Below are 19464 nucleotides of genomic sequence, written 5' to 3'. Positions count from 1 at the left end.
CCCGGCAGTGACAGGGCATGTTTCCCGTATTCAACATGGGGAACGTCACTTGAATTCATGGGCATATCATTATCAGGCTCCCAATCCCAAATCATCCTGTCCTCTAACCACCGCCCCCCCCCCCCCCCCCCCCCCCCCCGTCAGAAAATCCATCCACGTCGGCATGGCAGCAGAGTGTGAAACCCGACTGGTCTCCCAAAGCCTGGTCAGTAGACCGCCCAGGTGAGCTCAGGTAAGTGCAGCGCTCAGGTGGGCAGAAGCCTGAGCCGATCAGCAAAAATGGCGGCCTGATCTTCGACAGACTAAGTTGTTGGTGGGGCAGGTGAATCAGAGGCCGCCCCACCTGCGATACGTCATGGGACCTGCCTCTTGATGGTTTCCTTTTCTTTCTTATATACTGACCAAATGCCTGAGAAAGTTGCCATTGATGTCGGCAGCTTCACCACTGCTTTCCCCATGCTTTCAGCCATTGCCGATTTCTGGAAAAATCTCACCCTATATCTATGCGTTCAGATAAAATGTACTTTTTAATATTACCCTAGTGCAATGAATAAGCATACAAAAAATGGGAAATTACTTAATTAAAGTAGAACACAAACAGATTCTATGTGAATATATTAAACAGTGCACTAACCAGAGATAATTAAGCCCCTATATACTGAATTACTGACATTTGCATTAGAAACACTAGATAAATGTTGGGTGGAGTGGTGTTGAGAAATAATGCATCAACTTAAAGTAATAAAGATATATTTAATTATGTTTTACATACAAGGATTCCCACATTATTTGATTTTAATTACAAAAGTCATGAGTGAGCTGCAAACCATTATTTAAATACAAAACAAGTCAGTGGATGGCGGCTATGCCTTGGGGTGGGAATGAACAATGAAGGTCCCAGGTTGGGCTGTTGGGTATTTTTAAGATGTGGAGATGCCAGCATTGGATTGGGGTGAGCACAGTAAGAAGTCTTACAACACCAGGTTAAAGTCCAACAGGTTTGTTTCAAACACTAGCTTTCGGAGCACTGCTCCTTCCTTCACCTGAGGAAGGAGCAGTGCTCCGAAAGCTAGTGTTTGAAACAAACCTGTTGGACTTTAACCTGGTGTTGTAAGACTTCTTACGGTTATTTTTAAGTTACTGGTTTTCAACCATAATAGCAGTTGGCCCACCACATTTGGTCTTAACATCCCATGCTGGAGAGTGGGAGGAATAACATCAGCTGGGCTCTTCATCATTATCTGGAAGCAACTGTTGGGAGGTGGATCTTTGGACTTTAAGTGAGGACAGAATTGATCTGTGCTGAGTTGTGTTCCTCTAAACAATCAAATGGCCTGCAGACACTCAAGGCTACCCACAAATAAAAATCAAGGTACTTTATGTACCCCACGTAAGGATATAACTGGAGAAAATCCAAAGTAAAGATACATTAAAATTACCATGCCTTCCTGCAACTTCAGCTTTTAATTTTTCCACTTTTCATGTTTTTTTAAATGTCGCTATTTTGAAAGCTTTTAAAGTAAAAACTGACTAGCTCCAAGATGAAAAATACAAAAGCAAAAGCAAAACAAGTTGGCAAATCTCCAAACATCTAGTCATGTCATACGATGAGTTGATAGGAACAAGAGTTCTACAATGTCATATTTCACAGCTTGGATAGAAAACGATGTGTACTTCAAATGAGAAAGAAAAAGTTGAAGGGAACATGATTATTCCTAGATCACTACATTTCTTTCAAAGAAATGGGCTCGAAATGTCTATCAATTAAGAACAAATCAGGTAATAAATCCAGTTTGTTTCACAGAAACAGTTTTTTGAATGCATTAACAAGCAGTCCGTTCCAGCAGATACCAAGTAACTACGAACTGACATATTCATACCTCACACAATCCCCTTGCGACAACATCTCTCTTTTAATTTTATATGTACCTTTCCCAAAAGGCTCTAAGCTCCATGAAATAATTTCATCTGGCAACAAGCATGACTCAACAAAATTCAGGGGGAAATAATTTTAGACAACAGCAAGAGTGAGACGGTGGTATGTTACGGTGCACAATGAAGTGTTGCTGTGTCAGCCAAATGTAATCATTATGTGGCCATTTCATAATGATCCTGCCAGTGCCAATGAAGAGCCAGTTCAAGTTGAGAGAGACTGGTTCTTCGCTAAGTGCAAGCAAAACACTAACGCTATGTTTCTACAGGAGTTGCTCCATCTCCTTCAAGGGAGATTATCAAAATCATGGAGCACGAACATGATGAGAGATCAGGACAACCTTTGCAGAAACCCGGGGGTGTCTATACTTACAATGGAAATCTGTTCTCGTTTTTGTACTGCTGGCATGAAATTATTAACAAATAACAATATGTTTGCCTCTGCAACAAAAAAAAATCTTTTAAAAGTAAACCGGTCAAGTAGTTATAAAAATAAACTTTTTTGGTTCCTTTCTTTAGTTGAATACCAGTCGCTGTTTCAGAACAGCATGAAATGCATAAAGATCCCCTTCTCTAACAAGGTTGGGAAAAAGATAAATAAATAAATGTATTACCAGAGCCCTCTGCTTCATCGAGAATCTGACTACTGAAGTATGTCAAAACTTATCATTCAAACATATATCAAGAGTAGTCATTGCTAGTAAAGCATCTGGTACTCTAGTAAAAAAGAAAGTAGTATTTAGAATGTTGAAGTGTTCCAGACCATCAAAAGATCAATGAAGATATATTCAGGTTGACTGCTGCAGCCCATTTCAATAGAAAGCATTTATAGTAAGTTCAGTCCGACATCATGTTGGAAATTGTAAAAAAGAATATGTAATCATTCAGCAGGTTCCATCAGGAGATAATCTTCTTCTGTTTCAACGCCTGTAAAACACGTAAACATTCACCGTTATACTGGTGATTTTAGTCAATAAAACTGTATGAGAATTAAATGTGTTATCACTGAATAAATTTATGCATGAGTTGTACAATTGCTTTGTGGGCTAAAAGTAATGCCTCAGTCTCGCTCTGAGCTGTGCGAGGCAGAAGGCTTCCCGTTTCAAGTTCTGTTTGCGCTGTTCTTGTTGCTCATCTGGTTTCAGTGCCTGTCCTTGACTTTGGAAGGTGAGGAGAAACTAAGTGGGAGCTTCCCATCCTGATCATGATCCAGTGGCATTACGACAAAGTATGTGCCGTGTGTAGGCCGCATGCAGCTCAGGTGCGCTCCCTCATAGGGTTGATTATAACCATAACACATTTATATTGTGACTTCAAAGTGCGAAAGCACCCCAACGCACTCCACAGATGGGTAGATAGACATAATTTTACAATGAGCCAAAGAGGGAAAGATTAAGAGGGAAAATTAAAAGCTTGATCAAAGAAATAAGGTTTAAGAAAGAACTTAAGGGACAAAAGAAAATATACGTAATGGCAGAGGTTCAGGGTGGAAATTCAGTTGTTTTGCTGCTCAGATTGTTGAATGGATGGAAGCCAAAGGTGCCATGTCGAGATGTCTACAAGCACAAGTGGGCAGAATTGACGAAACCTTGAAGTCACCAGATAACTGGGCCATGGTGCAAGTTTCCTGCTGTTTCCTAGGTCTTCTGCCTTGTCTGGCAAGGAACAGAACCACTGCCCTCTCCTTAAAACCAAATGTCACTGCCAGGGAAATGAGGTAAGAGGACTCTCAATGCTGGGAGATCCAGCTTTTGGTGTTCATTCAAGAATTATTGAAGTTCCGATGGTCCTATTATCAAGTGAGATGCATCCATGTGAATAGAAGTAAGCTTCTCAGTTGAGGGGTCTTCCTTGCTCCTGTCTGGGAACAGTGACCTCCGTGATCTGCTTTGCCCCTTAGCTACATTCAGCAATGGATGCCAGTTTCCACTGCACATTGGGCTTCATAGAATAATATGAAGACCCAGGATCCACAGATTATAATCTCACACAGCCTGTTCTGCACACAAACACAAACTCATGCATAGCACTTACAACACTGAAAAATAGGAATACTAAAAAATTAATGTAAAAAAAAAAATTGAAGGATTCAACAAGAATTGTTCAGCTGCCACATGGCCGCAGCTAGCTCCCGACATGCATCCCTGCCTAAGTGGACCCCACCCCCTGGCATGATTCCCTATTCTGAGGCCCCATTGGTCCCCCAGGCCAGGTGACCCTTAATACGCCATGTTGTCTTAAAAGGAACAATGATCACAAATACCTTTGGGTTTGTACACAGGGTACAGCAGAGGTATTGCTAGGCCTTGATCCTCCTTCTGATATGCAGCAATTAAGTTCTTCACTTTACGAAACAGCCTCTTGTGGACTCCAGGTGCAGTCTGTAAACACATAAAAGCAAAATAATATTTGGGTACAGGATAAAGCCAACCTGGCAAAATAAGCTTGTTCCCTGGTGAATTGGATAAAGGCCTACCAATTTGGTTTCTTCTCCTTCCCAAAATGTGGCAATTATAAGGATATTGTCATCTGGCAGTCATGCATTTCAGAAAATCCCTGATATGCCACCAACATTATTCTATCTGTAATCTCAAACTTGAACAATTGGCCACATACTTCCTCCTTCATCACCCTTGCCTCTTAACATATTCCACACTCCATCATCTTTTGAATAAAGTGTCGTGTGACTTTCCTCTTACTCTTCGCCTTCCGGTTTCAAAACTTACCTTGTTAATATTTGAATCCTGTTCATACAATAAAACGTTACCGATGACCTGTATCACTTTTGTTTCATTATTCTCACATTGCAAATTGTAATCCCTGCCATTGTCAAACAATAAGGTCAAGGAATTTATTTCAAAAGAAAACCTGGCGTTTCTGGCATTAAGTTATAGAAATAAAAAGAAGAAAAACTGCTTGTGGGCAGAAAAGGCTGAAGGCAAGTTTGTCGGCCTCTAAAAAAGAAAGGGCTGGTTAATAGTTGAAAGATCTGGGGTACAAGATCCGAACACACTTTTATAAGATGCTCTGAGAGAACGAGGAGAGGAAGAAAAATCACCAAAACTGGGAAAAGTTAGAGAGCTTTACAGTAAAACCCAAATCAATGAACAAAGGATGAGTGTAAGTATAGCAGAAGTAGAAACACATAAAGATACTCCCCAGAGTACAAATACCTTGACTGCTATTGCAAAGGAGCAACTAAATGGCTCTAGTAGCCTGTGAGCAGATTTTCTTGGAATGGTGCAAAGGAGTGAAAAAAACAACATCGGTTGAACTGAAGAGAGAGTGGTGCCTGTCATGTCTCCCAACAGATGGTGTGCCTGACTTGCTGAATGTTTCCAGCATGTTCTGTTTTCTGTTTCTTTAACTGCACATGTCCCTGCCTCATCTTCAGTCACGAGTTATTAGACAGACTGTAATGTATATTCCTTGCAGCTTGGAAAAGCAGCTAGCGGTAACTGTGCCAAAACAAAATAATCCAATAAAGAATCTACTGTGGACAAAAAAAAGTTTTATTTTTATCACATGAACATGCTCCCATCCACTGTGGAGAATGCAAGATCCGGCTGAGATGAAAGGAGCAGCAGACAATGACACGACTGTAGTGATCTTTACATGGGTAAGTACATAAGGGGTTAATGGGAAATTGAAAGATCACTAGGGGGCAGCACTGGTGGGTATAAAAGCCAGACGCAAGTGGCTCTCTGCCTCTCTTGGTGATTAGACTGACGAGAGCAGGAGCATAGATCTAGCTCAAGGCTATTAGTGTGGTCAGACATAGCTACTGTATATAAACGTTGTAACTTTTCGACTGGTAATGATCTTAAAGTAAGAACTCACGCAGTTGTTAAATTCTGTTACTCAATAAACCTTTCAATACCTCTTGACGACTTTGAGCCTTCTTCATCAAGGTGCAGAAAGCCTCTGCTACAACTGGATTGAGTAACGCATGTTACATACAGTAGTGCTACCAAACACACGACAGTAAGATAACAAAAGATGGTACCAGGCTGGCTTTAAACGAATAATACTAGCTAGATTAGGTTAGAGAAAATAAAGAAAAGAACAGAAATTAAAGCACCGACTGCTCGACTGTGGAAGACTTCGCAGCATTTGGATCCTAGACAACCAACCTATGCGATGGAACACGTGCAAGCCCCACGGCAGCTGAAAACTACCGGTAACTTAAATAGTAACTGGAAAATGTTTAAACAACCGTTCCAAATATACATGGCAGCTATTGACTTAAACAAAGCCTTCGACGAGAGAAAATTGGGCTGCTACTAGCAAGGGCAGGCCAGCAGGCTATAGACATTTATAACTCTCTCACTTACGTTGAAAATGAAGGCAAAACTAAATTTCAAGGGATACTCGCAAAATTTGAAGAACACTGTAAAACACAGTCTAATGAAATCGTGGAAAGATTTAACCTACGCAACAGGTTCCATAAAACAGCAAGACAATCTCTAATATTGTCACAGATCTCAGATTAATAGCACAAGGCTGTAACTATGCTAATTTAACAGATTCCATCATCAGAGATCAATTAATCTATGGACTCTCCGATGAACACTTAAGGGAATCACTAATGCAACAAAATGATCTAACTCTAAAAACCACCATAGCAAAGTGCACAGCGCAAGAACAAAAGAAACAGCAGTACCTTGAGTTACTTCAGAAGAAAAATGGGGAGAAATTCCTCCATGAGGTGGGAGAAGTTAAATGGTGTCCTCTCCTCACAAGCATCTTCTTCCGGCCGCCGGCTCCAATTCAAATATGTACGCGCATGCGCACTACGGATAATACCGAACTCAGCCAGAGGAGCGATTCGCGCATGCAAAATCGCTTCCTACGCATGACGTCACGAACATCATGACGTGCTACTGCTGTGGCAACGCCCACTTAAAAGGGAAAATATGTTTAAAGTGCTCCAAACTGAATCATTTTGCCTCCCAGTGTAAGTCAACAACAAAATATCACTCTCCAACACAGAAACATGCAAACTTCAAAGTTCGCACAGTGGTACCATAAGACCATAAGACATAGGAGTGGAAGTAAGGCCATTCGGCCCATCGAGTCCACTCCACCATTCAATCATGGTTGATTTCAACTCTATTTACCCGCTCTCTCCCCATAGCCCTTAATTCCTATAAGACCATAAGACATAGGAGTGGAAGTAAGGCCATTCGGCCCATCGAAAACCAAACACCCGAAGAAAATGTTTCCGACCACGAAGATTTCAACTCCTGGGAGAACACATACTTCATCGGAATAATAGATTCGGCAGAGAAACTTCAAGCGCCGACCACGAATTATCAATACATTAATGCCATTGACTCCAAAATTGAATGGAACGCCATGGTGCAAGTGAACAACTTCCCAATTACGTTCAAGCTTGAACGCGGGAGCGTCTGCAAACCTGATGACAAGCAAACATCTTGCATCCATCCCGGGGACACACGAGATGATACCTGCTGCATGCAAGTTAAAAGACTACAATGGCAACTAGATCACCTCAAGAGGATCATGGCATCTACAAGTAGCCAATAAGAGGGTCGCGAAAGGACTACGCTTCGAGATCATGGACAACAGAAATACATCGCTGTAATGTGCTCAAGCCTGCAAGGACTTGCGGCTGGTCCAGAGAATATTCATGCACACGAATGACTCATCACGACTAGACGATGACATCCAGCTGCTGCTTAGCGAGTATCCTGATGTGTTTCGTGGCATGGGTACGTTACCTTACAATATACAAAATCCTGCTCAAGGAAGATGCAAAATCTGTCATTCATCCACCTAGGAGGGTACCAGCTCCCTTGCGGGACAGGCTAAAATCAGAGCTCCTACGCCTATAATCTCAAGGCATAATATCAAAGGTCACACAGCCGACTGACTGGGTCAGCTCGCTGGTGTGTGTCAAGAAGCCATCAGGTGACCTCAGCATCTGTTTAGATCCCAAAGATCTGAACAAAAACATTCGCAGGGAACACTACCCTATCCCCAAGCGAGAGGAGATAACATGTGAAATGGCGAACGCTCGCATCTTCACCAAACTTGATGCTTCCCAAGGATTCTGGCAGATGCAGCTCGACGATTCCAGCAGACTGTTGTGTACGTTCAACACGCCGTTTGGACGATACTGTTATAATCGCATTCCTTTCGGGATGATCTCCGCATCTGAAATCTTTCACAGAGTCATGGAGCAGATAACAGAGGGCATTGAAGGTGTCAGAGTATATGTCGATGACATCATCATATGGTCAACGACCGAAGAAGACCACATTGCTCAATTAAGACAAGTCTTCAAAAGAATTCACCAATTTGGATTGAAACTCAACCAATCTAAGTGCGCCTTCGCACGCTCATCTCTGACCTTCCCAGGTGACACTATATCAACACAAGGGTTGAAGCCGAGTAATGAAAAGATCGCGGCAATCCAGAACATGCAGCAGCCAAGAGACAAGAAAGCTGTGCTCAGGTTTCTTGGATTCATCAACTTCCTAGGCAAGTTTATACCAAACTTATCAACAAGGACGTCAGCAGTACGAAACGTGATAAGGAAGGACACAGAGTTTGACTGGACTCCACGCCACCAAGAAGAGTGGGTGGATCTAAAGCACCAATTGATGACAGCTCCAAATCTGACATTCTTCTACCCAACAAAACCCACAAAGATCTCCACCGACGCCAGTCAACATGGAATTGGTGCGGTACTCCTCCAACAGGATGACCAGTCGGACTGGGTCCCAGTTGCATACGCATCTAGAGCGATGACCGCCACAGAGTGCAGGTATGCACAGATAGAGGAGTGCCTGGGGCTGATCACAGGTATAACAAAATTTCACCACAATGTGTACGGCCTTCCCACATTCCTAGTTGAGACTGATCATAGACCGCTGGTCAACATGGTTGAAAGAAATCCCAATGATATGACGCAGCGCCTACAACGCATGATGATGAAGCTGAGGGGGTATGACTTCACACTGGTCTACACTCCTGGGAAGAACCTCATCGTAGCTGACACGCTGTCCCGGGCCATTGACACTGACAGTTCACCTCCTGCATCCATTGACGATGTAGAAGCTCAAGCACAGTTGCGCAGAGAGACTCTCCCGGCATCTGACGAGAAACTGCAGCAAATTTGTCTGGTGACACGAGAAGATGCAACCTTGCTCCAGGTCATGCACAACCTACAGCATGGCTGGCCAAAAGGACAGTTCCCGCAGTTCCCAAACATCAAAACTGAAATGTCAGTAGTGGACGGATTAATATTGAGAATTGACAGAATCGTCATTCCATTAATGCTCAGACATGCTCCGCAGGATTCACGAGGAACATCTCGGAATCGAAAAATACAAAACAGCAAGACAATCCGTGTACTGACCTGGATAAATGAGGACATTACAAACATGATACTCACATGTGACACGTGTCAAAAACATCAACCGGCACAATGCAAGGAGCCACTCCAGCAGCATGAGATGGCTACGTCACCGTGGAACAAAGTTGGCATAGATTTGTTTCGCTCCATGGGTCGAAACTATGTTCTTATCATTGACTATTACTCCAACTTTCCAGAAGTAATGAAACTCCTGGATCTCACGTCCGAATCAGTTATCAGAGCCTGCAAGGAAACATTCTTGAGGCATGGTATTCCACAAACAGTCATGTCCGATAATGGTCCTTGCTTTGCGAGCTGGGAGTGGACGGAATTCTCCAAGAAATACAACTTTAAACACGTGACATCGAATCCACACTTTCCCCAATCCAATGGCAAAGTAGAGAAAGGTGTCCACATTATCAAACAACTCATAAGCAAGGCCACTGACTTGAATTCTGACATACACTTGGCTCTATTATCATACAGATCATCACAGCTGAGCTCAGGGCTATAACCAGCTCAAGTGCTCTTGAATTGAGATGTGAACACAACGCTACCAATGTTACACTTCAGCAATCCGGCTCACTCACAAGTGCTTGACAAGGTACGACACCAACGTCACAAACAAAAGCAGCACTATGACCGGCATGCAAAATCGCTGCAACCATTAGCGGTCAATAACATGGTTCGACTGCGACACCCAAGTGGAGGATGGTCCAACACGGCAACAGTGCTACGACAAGCAGGGCCATGATCATACATTGTAAAGTCTGATGAAGGTGTGCTGTTCAGACGCAATCGACGAGACCTACTAAAGGTTTCACTTCCTGAACCTGTCTTTCCGACCTGTCTACAGGACTCACTCACTCAACAACACTTGATACAATCAGCCGGTGAACAGACGGACTTTAAAACCTCAGTGTTTCCATGCCCACTTAGGAGATCAACTCGAATCAGACGCACACCCAACCGTCTGAACCTGTGAACATTGGACTGATGCAATCATTGATTTCTGCAATGCATTTGCACACGATACCAATTATGTTCCATTCTAGTAACAACACTGAAACTATGTAAAAAAAAAAGAAAAAGAAAAAGAAAAAGGGAGGAATGTCGTGATGTTTACATGGGTGTGTACATAAGGAGTTAAGGGAAATTGAAAGATCACTAGGGGGAAACACTGGCGGGTATAAAAGCCAGACACAAGCAGCTCTCTGCCTCTCTTGGTGATTAGACTGTGACGAGAGCAGGAGCATAGATCTAGCTCAGGGTTATTAGTGTGGTCAGACATAGCTACTGTATATAAACGTTGTTTCTACTGGTATTGATCGTAAAGTAAGAACTCACGCAGTTGTTCAATTCTGTTACTCAATAAACCTTTCAATACCTCTTGACGACTTTGAGCCTTCTTCATCAAGGTGCAGAAAGCCTCTGCCTCAACTGGATTGAGTAACGCATGTTACATACAGTAGTGCTACCAAACACACTACAGTAAGGGAACAAAAGAACGGCGAGTTAAAAACTAATGCTTAGGTGAAGGTAACGGTGAAGCAAAAGGAAGGAGAGAAGTCAATTCCAGTTACAAACTAATGAATTTATATAAGGGATGAAGTCTGTGTGAAAGTGGAGAAAATGAGAAGTGAAACATTTGAATTTAAACCTTAGAAGGAAGGAAAACTGAGAACAGAGGAACAACATAGCAATACAAAGAGTAGAGAGGGCAATGGTTAACGACAATAATGGAAAGTAAAATCATGCAAGGACACATTTAAAATTCTAACTACGGTCTGTATCAAGGTTTTTATAATATTAAATGAGCACAAATAGGTCGAGATCAATTTCATAGTGCATGAAGTAAAACTTGTATAGACCTCGGCGAGACCACAATTAAAGTACTATGCACAGTTCAAGTCTTCGGACAAACAGGATTTAAATGCAATGGAAAAGCTTTACAAGGATGATATCAAAACTCAGAGGAAATAACTATCTGAAATAACAAGGACAGGCTGGGGTATTTTTTCCCCTGGGAAAGGGCTAATGCAATGGAGAAATTTGAGATTGTATGTACACAAATCTTTGAAAGTGGCACAAACACTTTGAAAGCTGCGAAAGCGGCTGTTTCCTTCCTTGGCTTCATGGGATAGCTTACAAAAACAAGGCAGTTATCCTAAACGTTTATGAACACTGATCAAATCTTGGCTGGACTATTTCGTGCCTTCAGTTCGAGACATCACATTTTGGAAAAGATGTGAAGTGCTTGGGTCGGATGTGAAAAGGTTTACTAAAATGGTAGCAGGGATGAGAACTTTGGTTATGTGGAACGGTTGGAGAAGCTAGGGAGTAGAGAAGGTTAAGGCGAGATTTGATGGAGGAGTTCAGAATCATTGAAGGGTTTTGATGGAGTAACTGTAGAGAAATAATTTCCAGTGGCAGAAAGGTCAGTGACCAGGAGGCACAGATTTATGTTTATTGGTGAAAAAAAAACAAAGGCAACAAAAGAAACATCTGTTTATGCTGATTGTGATCTGGAATACCCTGACAGAAAGGATGGAGGAAACAAAGTGGTTTTCAAAAGGAATAAATCCTTATTATTAAAGGAAACACATAGGGCTCTGGGGAAAAAAAACACGGATATGGGGCTAACTGGGTGGCCCTTTCAAGGACTATACGGACGTGCAAACGTGTGAATTATGAGCAGGAGTAGGTCACTTGGTCCTTTGAACTTCAATAAGATAATGAAATGAAAATCGCTTATTGTCACAAGTAGGCTTCAAATAAAGTTACTGTGAAAAGCCCCTAGTCGCCACATTCCGGCGCCTGTTCGGGGAGGCTGGTACGGGAATTGAACCATGCTGCTGGCCTGCCTTGGTCTGCTTTCAAAGCCAGCGATTTAGCCCTGTGCTAAACCAGCCCCTAATGGCTGATCTGATTGTAACTTTTCACCCCCTTGCTTATCAAGAATCTATCTATCTCTGCCTTAAAAATATTCACAGTCTGCTTCCACAGCCTTTTGAGGAAGAGATTTCCACAGATTCGCAACATTCTGAGAGAAAAGGGGCGAAACTCTCCGACCCACCCGGGAATTGGCGGGGGCGGGAATCGCGCCACGCCGATCGGCGAGCCCCATGCAGCGATTCTCCGGCCTGCGATGGGCCAAAGTCCCGCTGCTGAGAGGCCTCTCCCGTCGCCGTGGTTTCAACCACCTCTGGTGGTGGCGGAATTGGTGGCGCGAGCGGGCCCCCGGGGTCCTGGGGGGGCGCGGGGCAATCGGACCCCGGGGGGTGCCCCCACGGTGGCCAGGCCCGCGATCGGGGCCCACCGATCGGCGGGCGGGCCAGTGCCGTGCGGGCACTCTTTTTCTTCCACTGCCGCCACGGCCTCCACCATGGCGGAGGCGGAAGAGAAGACCCCTACCGCGCATGCGCCGGTGGTGACGTCAGCGGCGGCTGACGCACCGGCGCATGCGCAAACTGGCGAAGGCCTTTCGGCCAGCCCCGACAGCGGCCGGCGGGTGTCAAAGGCCATTGCTGCCGGTTTTGGCGCCAGTCGGCGTGGCGCCAACCACTCTGGCGCGGGCCTAGCCCCTCAATGTGAGGGCTTGGCCCCTAAAGATGGGTAGAATTCCGCACCTTTGGGGAGGCCCGACGCCGGAGTGGTTGGCACCACTCCACTATGCCGGGGCCCCCCGCCCTGCCGGGTAGTGGAGAATCCCGCCCACGGTTTCTCCACAGCTCCGTCTTAAGTGAACAACCCCTTTTTTTAAACAATGATCCCTAGTCCTAGATTCTCCCATGAGAGCAGCATCCTTTCTACATTGACCCTGACATTGCCCCTTAAGATTTTATATGTTTCAATCTCTTACTCTTCTAAACTCCAGTGGATACAAGTCTAGACTGGCCAACTTTTCCTCATTCCACGGAGTAAAGTTTTGTGTCCCGCCTGCTATGGGAATTGGCGTGGAATGGATGGACAATTTGACGGACCATGTAAAGGTCTGTTAATCTAGGGCATGAATTTCTAGGCGAGTGCCACCCCCGGTATTAGTCTAGTAACCCCTCTCTGAACTGTTTCCAATACATTTACATCCTTCCTCAAATAAAAGAGACCAATACTGTACACAGTACTCCAGATGTGGTCTCACAAATGTTCTGTGTAACTGAAGTATAACCTTGCTACTTTTGTATCAAATTTCTCCCCCAATAAACAATTTTATGTTAGCTTTCCTAATTACTTGATGTACATATTAATCTTTTGTGATTCATGTACTAGTTCACCCAACTCCCTCTGCGTCTCAGAGCTCTGCAATCTTTCAGCATTTAGATAATTTGCTATTTTTTATTCTTCCTGCCAAATGGAACAGTTTTACATTTCCCACATTATATTCCTTTTTCCAGATCTTTGCCCATTCACTTAACCTATCTTTATAGCCTCATTATACCCTCATCACAACTTACTTTCTTCCCTCTCTTTGTGTCATCACAAAATGTAGGGACCATAACCTTTGCTCTCTTCATTCAAGTCATTCATATAAATTGCAAAACATTAAGGCCCGAGCACTGATCCTGGTGGCACACCTTCTCTGGTTCCTGTTAGCTAGCCAATCTTCTATCCATGCCACATGTTACCCCATAAACATGAGCTTTAATTTTTCACAATAACCTTTGATGTGGCACCTGATCACGTGCTTTCTGGACGTCTAAGTACAGTACATCCACCAGTTCCCCCTTCTCAACAGAATATGTTACTTTTTCAAAAAGTTCTTGAAAAATTGGCTAATCGTGACTTCCAATTCACAAAATCATGTTGACTCTGCCTGATTACCTTGAATTTCTCCAAGTTCCCGGCTGAATGTCCTTAATTATAACTTCTAATAGCTTACAGAGGTTAAGGTAACTTTGGCTTACAATTTGCTATTTTCTGTTCCGTCCCTTTTTGAATAATGGAGTTGTAATTGCTATCTTCCAATCTAATGGGATCTTCTAGGTAATTGTGGAAAATTAAAAGCGGCACATTGATTATCTCATTAGCCATTTATTTTAAAATCCTAGCGTGAAGTCCATCAGGACCCAGAGACTTGTCAACTCACAGCTCGAACAATTTGTTCAGTAGCTGTTCCCAGTTCATCTCTCCCTTCCATTTCCTGATTTAGAGCTATTTCTGGGATGTTACATATATCCTCTATAGTGGAGACTAATGCAAAATACCTGTTCAATTCATCTTCCATTTCCTTATTTTCCCTCGTTAATTCCCCAGACTCACTTCTGAGAGGACCAACACCCACTTTGTTAATTCTTTTCTTTTTTAAATATCTTTAGAAACTCTTACTGTCTGCTTTTGTATTTCTAGCTAGCTTTCTCTCATACTGTGATTCTTCCCTCCTTATCTTTCCTTTATTCTCTGTTGTTCTTTATAGTCTACCCAATCTTCTGACCTACCACCCATCTGTGCAAAATGATACTCTTTTTTTTAAAGTTTGATATTATTTTTAACTTTATTTAGTTAACCATGGATGGTGGGTCCACTCCTTGGAATTTTTCTTTCTCATTGGAATGTATACTGTGGATTCTGAAATATCTACTTAAATATCAGCTTACTGCATCTCTACTGGCCTGTCCCTTAATTTGCCAGTCATTTCCGCTAGCTTTGTTTTCAAGCCCACATAATTGTGCTTATTTACGTTTAATATACTAGTATTGGATCCACTCTTCTCTCCCTCAAACGGACTGTAAAATTCAAGCATATTGCGATAGCTTCTACTTGGGATGCCTTCCATAGGAGGTCATGGGATGCCTTCCATAGGAGGTCATCAATTAATCCTATCTCATTGCACAATGTCAGGTCTGATATAGCATGTTCTCAGTTTGGCTCCAGAACATGCTATTTTAAGCATCTACCCCAAAAGTACTCTTATGAATTCTTCATCTTGGCTACCTTTGCTCATCTGATTTTTCCAGCCTCTATGTAGATTAAAATCCCTCATGGTTATTGCCACACCTTTCAACAAACTCCCATTACCTCTTTATACTGTGTCCTACCATGTAGTTATGATTAGAAGACCTGTACACCACTCCCACAAGTGATCCTTGCTTTATCATTTCTCATCTCTACCCAAACTGCTTCTATATCCAGTTTCTTGATCTTCAGTCATCCCTCCTTATTGTGCTAAAACCATAATTAATCAACAGAGCTACCTCTTCACCTTTTCCACCCTTCCAGTCCTTCCTAAATGTCATGTACCCTTCAATATTCAGGTCCCAATCTATGTCATCCTTCAGCCATGTCTCTGCAATGGCTAACAGGTCGTACTTATTTATTTCTACTTGTGCTATCAGACCATCTGCTTTGTTTTGAATGCTATATACATTCAGATATGGCGCTTTTAATTTTGTCCTTCAATTATTTTTGTAACCTCCAGCATTATCTCCTGATTTACTCTTAGATTTGTACTCTCTATTCCTTCCTGTCACATACTCTTATTCACTTCCCAAATGAATACATTTCTCCCATGCCTTCACTCTACTCTTTGATTTACCATATCATCCTAAATTTGATCCCCTCTCGCCACAATTTAGTCTAAAACTCTTTCTACTTCCCTAGATATGCAGCTCACTAAAACACCAGCACCAGCATGGTTTAGGTACAGACTATCCCAATGGTGCAGACCCATTTTCCTCAGTACTGGTGGCAGTGCCCACGAACCAGAACCACCTCTCCCATACCAAGCTTTGAGCCACGCATTCATTTCTCGAATCATTTTTGCCCTTTGTAAATTTGCACGTGGCTCAGATAAGAATCCAGAGATTATTACCCTTAAGATTCTGCTTATTTGATCCCTAGCTCCTCAAACTTACTATACGGAACTTCCTTTCTCATTCTGCCTATGTGATTGGTAATAGTCAGGATTCCATTGGGCTGATGGAGGTCTCGCTCATCAATCAGAGGATCAGCAGGCTACCCCAGTCAGTTCTATGGGGAAGGCCCTAAGGATTCAAACGCTTTCGTTTCTCATCCTGCCTATGTGATTGGTCACTTAGGTGACCACCCTTATGCCTTCTCTGCGACTGAAGTCCACGGCAGCAGAAGTCCAGCCCACCAAGATCTGCCAGCCAATCAGCCTCCTCATGCTGCCAGTGCCAGCTGGAGTGGTGCCAGCTGACAACAATACACCCACCAGATCTCTAGGACTGCCAAGCGAGCTGAGGTCAAAGGTGAGTGAAGGTCGGATGGGAGTCATGGTATATAGGCATTCTGAGGCAAGGTCGGGATATTGGCTTCCGTCGACCCTCACCCCCCTTCCCAATGACAGTCCCTCAGAGTGCCTGACTATAAGGGATACCACCGCCTACTCATCCACCCATCCCCACCTCTGGGAGGGATGGGGGTACTGATAAACCCAACAGAGTTTACTGGGCAGCCGTCCAAGAAAATGGGAAAGCCATGTGCCCTGTCCCCATCCCCCCATTTAATCCCTTGGCTACCACTGGATTGACACGCTTAATTGACACACCACCGTCAGTGGCCGGGAATTTGATGCCAGCCCCTTTTTCCCTCCTACTTAATCGGGGGAAAGTTTGTAAAGACTGATGCAGGGTCTCTCCCAGGATTAAGGGGAGGCAGTGGTGTATTGTTGCTAGGCCCGTAATCCAAAGACCCTGAGTCATGCTCCGGGAACCTGGGTTCAAATCCCACCATGGCAGACGGTGAAATTTGAATTCAATAAAAACCTGGTTTTAAAAGTCTAAAAGTGACCATAAAACAATTGTCATAAAAACCCACCTGGTTCACTAATGTCCTTTAGGGAAGGAAATCTGGCATCCTTACCTGGTCTGGCCTATATGTGACTCCAGATCCACAGCAATGTAGTTGACTCTTAAATGCCCTCAGGGATGGGCAATAAATGCTGGCCCAGTCAGCGACGCCCACATCCCATGAACAAATAACAAAAGTGGCCCCAGCTGCCATGTTTCCTCACAATGGACTCCATTAAACCCAGTCCAATGTGTCCAGCCTTCTATGCTTCATAAAAGCAGGATCTGGAGGAACACTGGAGGAAAGTCAAGCCCAAAGGTTATGGACTTTTCCACCTGAAATATTGCTGGAGGGGAGCTGGAATCAATAGCTAAGGAGAAGAGAGCTCAAAGGTTATGGCTTTGGACTTCACCATATTGAGCTAGAGAATATTATAATTTATCCAAAATTTGGCAATAGGTTAAGAAGCTTAAAGAAAGTTCAGGGGTCAAGAAAAATGATAAAGAGACAGGTTAAGTATTGTCAACGCACATGTGAAAGCTGATACTGTGCCTTCAGATTGTGCTGCTAAAGGATCACGTGTTAATAGGGAAAAGAAAGAGGTCTCAGATAGATCCTGAGGGGGACTTGAAAATTCAAAGTGGAAAGAAAAGGCATTGTTGGACATACATAGCTACTTCAGAATGAAACCATGCGAAGCCAGCCGCACTGAGCTGGAAGTAATAAAATCGTAATCCTTATTTACATTATTTTCCAGGTGATGCAACCAACTGTGCATTTAATGGCTTAAACAGAAATTAAAAGATTTCCGTAAGTGAAGTTTGAAAAGTGTTCAAATCGCATGTCTGATTATTACTGAGATTACTTAACCACTTATCCCAACTGCTTTTCTAACAATGTAATTAAATGGTACTGTGAAGACAAAAGATAAAGGATTTATCATCAACAGTTACTCGTTTGAATAAAAATGAATTCCATCTCCTGGCAGCAGAAACTCATGCTGCCATTCCCATCGAGAGCATTAATCTCCATGACAACAGGGCCTGCGAAAAGCTTGCGGTTGAGAATTCAGAATTATTTCTCCAGCAATTTCTATTGGATAAAAAAGACAGAGGTTGATGTCCTCTGTCTTTATACACAGCCTTACCATTGTTATTATTTGGCTTCAACCACTGATCAAGGGCATCTTTCATGTATTTTAAAAGCAAATGCTACAGATGGTGAAACTTTGGAATAAAAAACTGATAATGCTTGAAACAGAGCAGGTTAAGTACCATCCATGGGGAAGAACAGACAGCTGGCCCAGATTTTTGCCACAACAGAGAGGCACTCCATTGTGGTGAAAATAGCTAAGAGCTGTAAGTCCTACCACTGAACATGGTAATTCCCATGTTTTTAGGGACAGGATTGGAGGGCAGGTCACATTATGTCTACCTCCATTGAAGTGGGAGCTTGGTAGGCAAGGTCTGCACTTTGTGGATTCGTTTGGATAGCCAGGGGATCGTTCTGGAGAAGTTAGGTACCTCTTTGGATTTAGTCCTGGGACACATTTTGGGGAGGTCAGTTGCCCTTTGGAATTGATAAATGTTGGTATAAAATGTGCAAAAATTGCATTAACTCATTCCTGTCATGCTCTTTGGAACTGTTAAGAGATCCGTCAAAATCAATTGTCCAAACTATCAGAAGACCCTGTCAAAGGGAGATGTCAAACTTCAAGGAATTTAAAAGTCCTGCCCTAAGAATCTTTAAAAGATAAATGCCTGGAGTATCAAAACAAAATATTGTTCGCTACTTCATTCTGTCTGTTCACATAGGCCTGATTGTTTCCATTACTACTGTATGACTGATTTGCCAGCCATCCATTATCAAAGTCGGGCATCTGCCATTTCAGTTTGGTTGACAGCTACAAGCAGTTATACTTTGATGTGTGACTATGAATTTCAATGCTTGTGGTTATAATAGATTGTGCACTTGAATAAATGTTTGCTTTTGTAAGGCTTTATCTAATTGAAGGATGTAGTAATTGGGTTTTTATAAATGAGAGAGTGTTTTTTTCAATATAGTGAAGTCTGCAATAGACACTGAGAACTTTATTTTATGGAAATGTATTTTTTCTGCATGAGTACTGAAGTCTGCCTATGGTGTATGCTATGTCAGATGGCATGGTAGATCTAAGGGCAAAGGGTGGTGGGGCATGGTTGGCATAGGGGCTATAACGCACCATGGAGGTGGGTGGCAGGCATAGGTTGGCATAAATGGCGCTTGGGAAGGGGTGGTGAAGAGTGGAGGGATATTTTATGTCTTATTCTTTTTCTAACATTTTGGGCACAGTGTCGGGGCCCCAAGGTGGGTTTTCTGCCCAGCCTGCTGCTGCATCCGACAACCTCCTCACTTCTCCC

At 43.1% G+C, this 19464-nt stretch overlaps 1 protein-coding gene across 1 annotated transcript in view; it reads right to left on the bottom strand.

Moving 5' to 3' along the window:
* Positions 1-1445: 1445 nt before the first annotated feature.
* The window catches only part of sh2d1aa (SH2 domain containing 1A duplicate a), a 58993-nt gene continuing 40974 nt past the window's right edge, over positions 1446-19464 (bottom strand). The window contains exons 3-4 of the mRNA XM_038775651.1: positions 4196-4313; positions 1446-2859 (exon numbers count right to left, since the gene is read on the bottom strand). Coding sequence (XP_038631579.1) covers positions 2813-2859; positions 4196-4313 — 165 coding nt within the window. The 3' untranslated portion in view covers positions 1446-2812. The remainder of the gene's footprint in view (positions 2860-4195; positions 4314-19464) is intronic.

Source organism: Scyliorhinus canicula, chromosome 17, assembly GCF_902713615.1.
Source record: "Scyliorhinus canicula chromosome 17, sScyCan1.1, whole genome shotgun sequence".
NCBI lineage: Eukaryota > Metazoa > Chordata > Chondrichthyes > Carcharhiniformes > Scyliorhinidae > Scyliorhinus > Scyliorhinus canicula.
The sequence above is the reverse complement of the archived record's forward strand: the minus strand, read 5'-3'. Positions and strand labels throughout refer to the sequence as shown.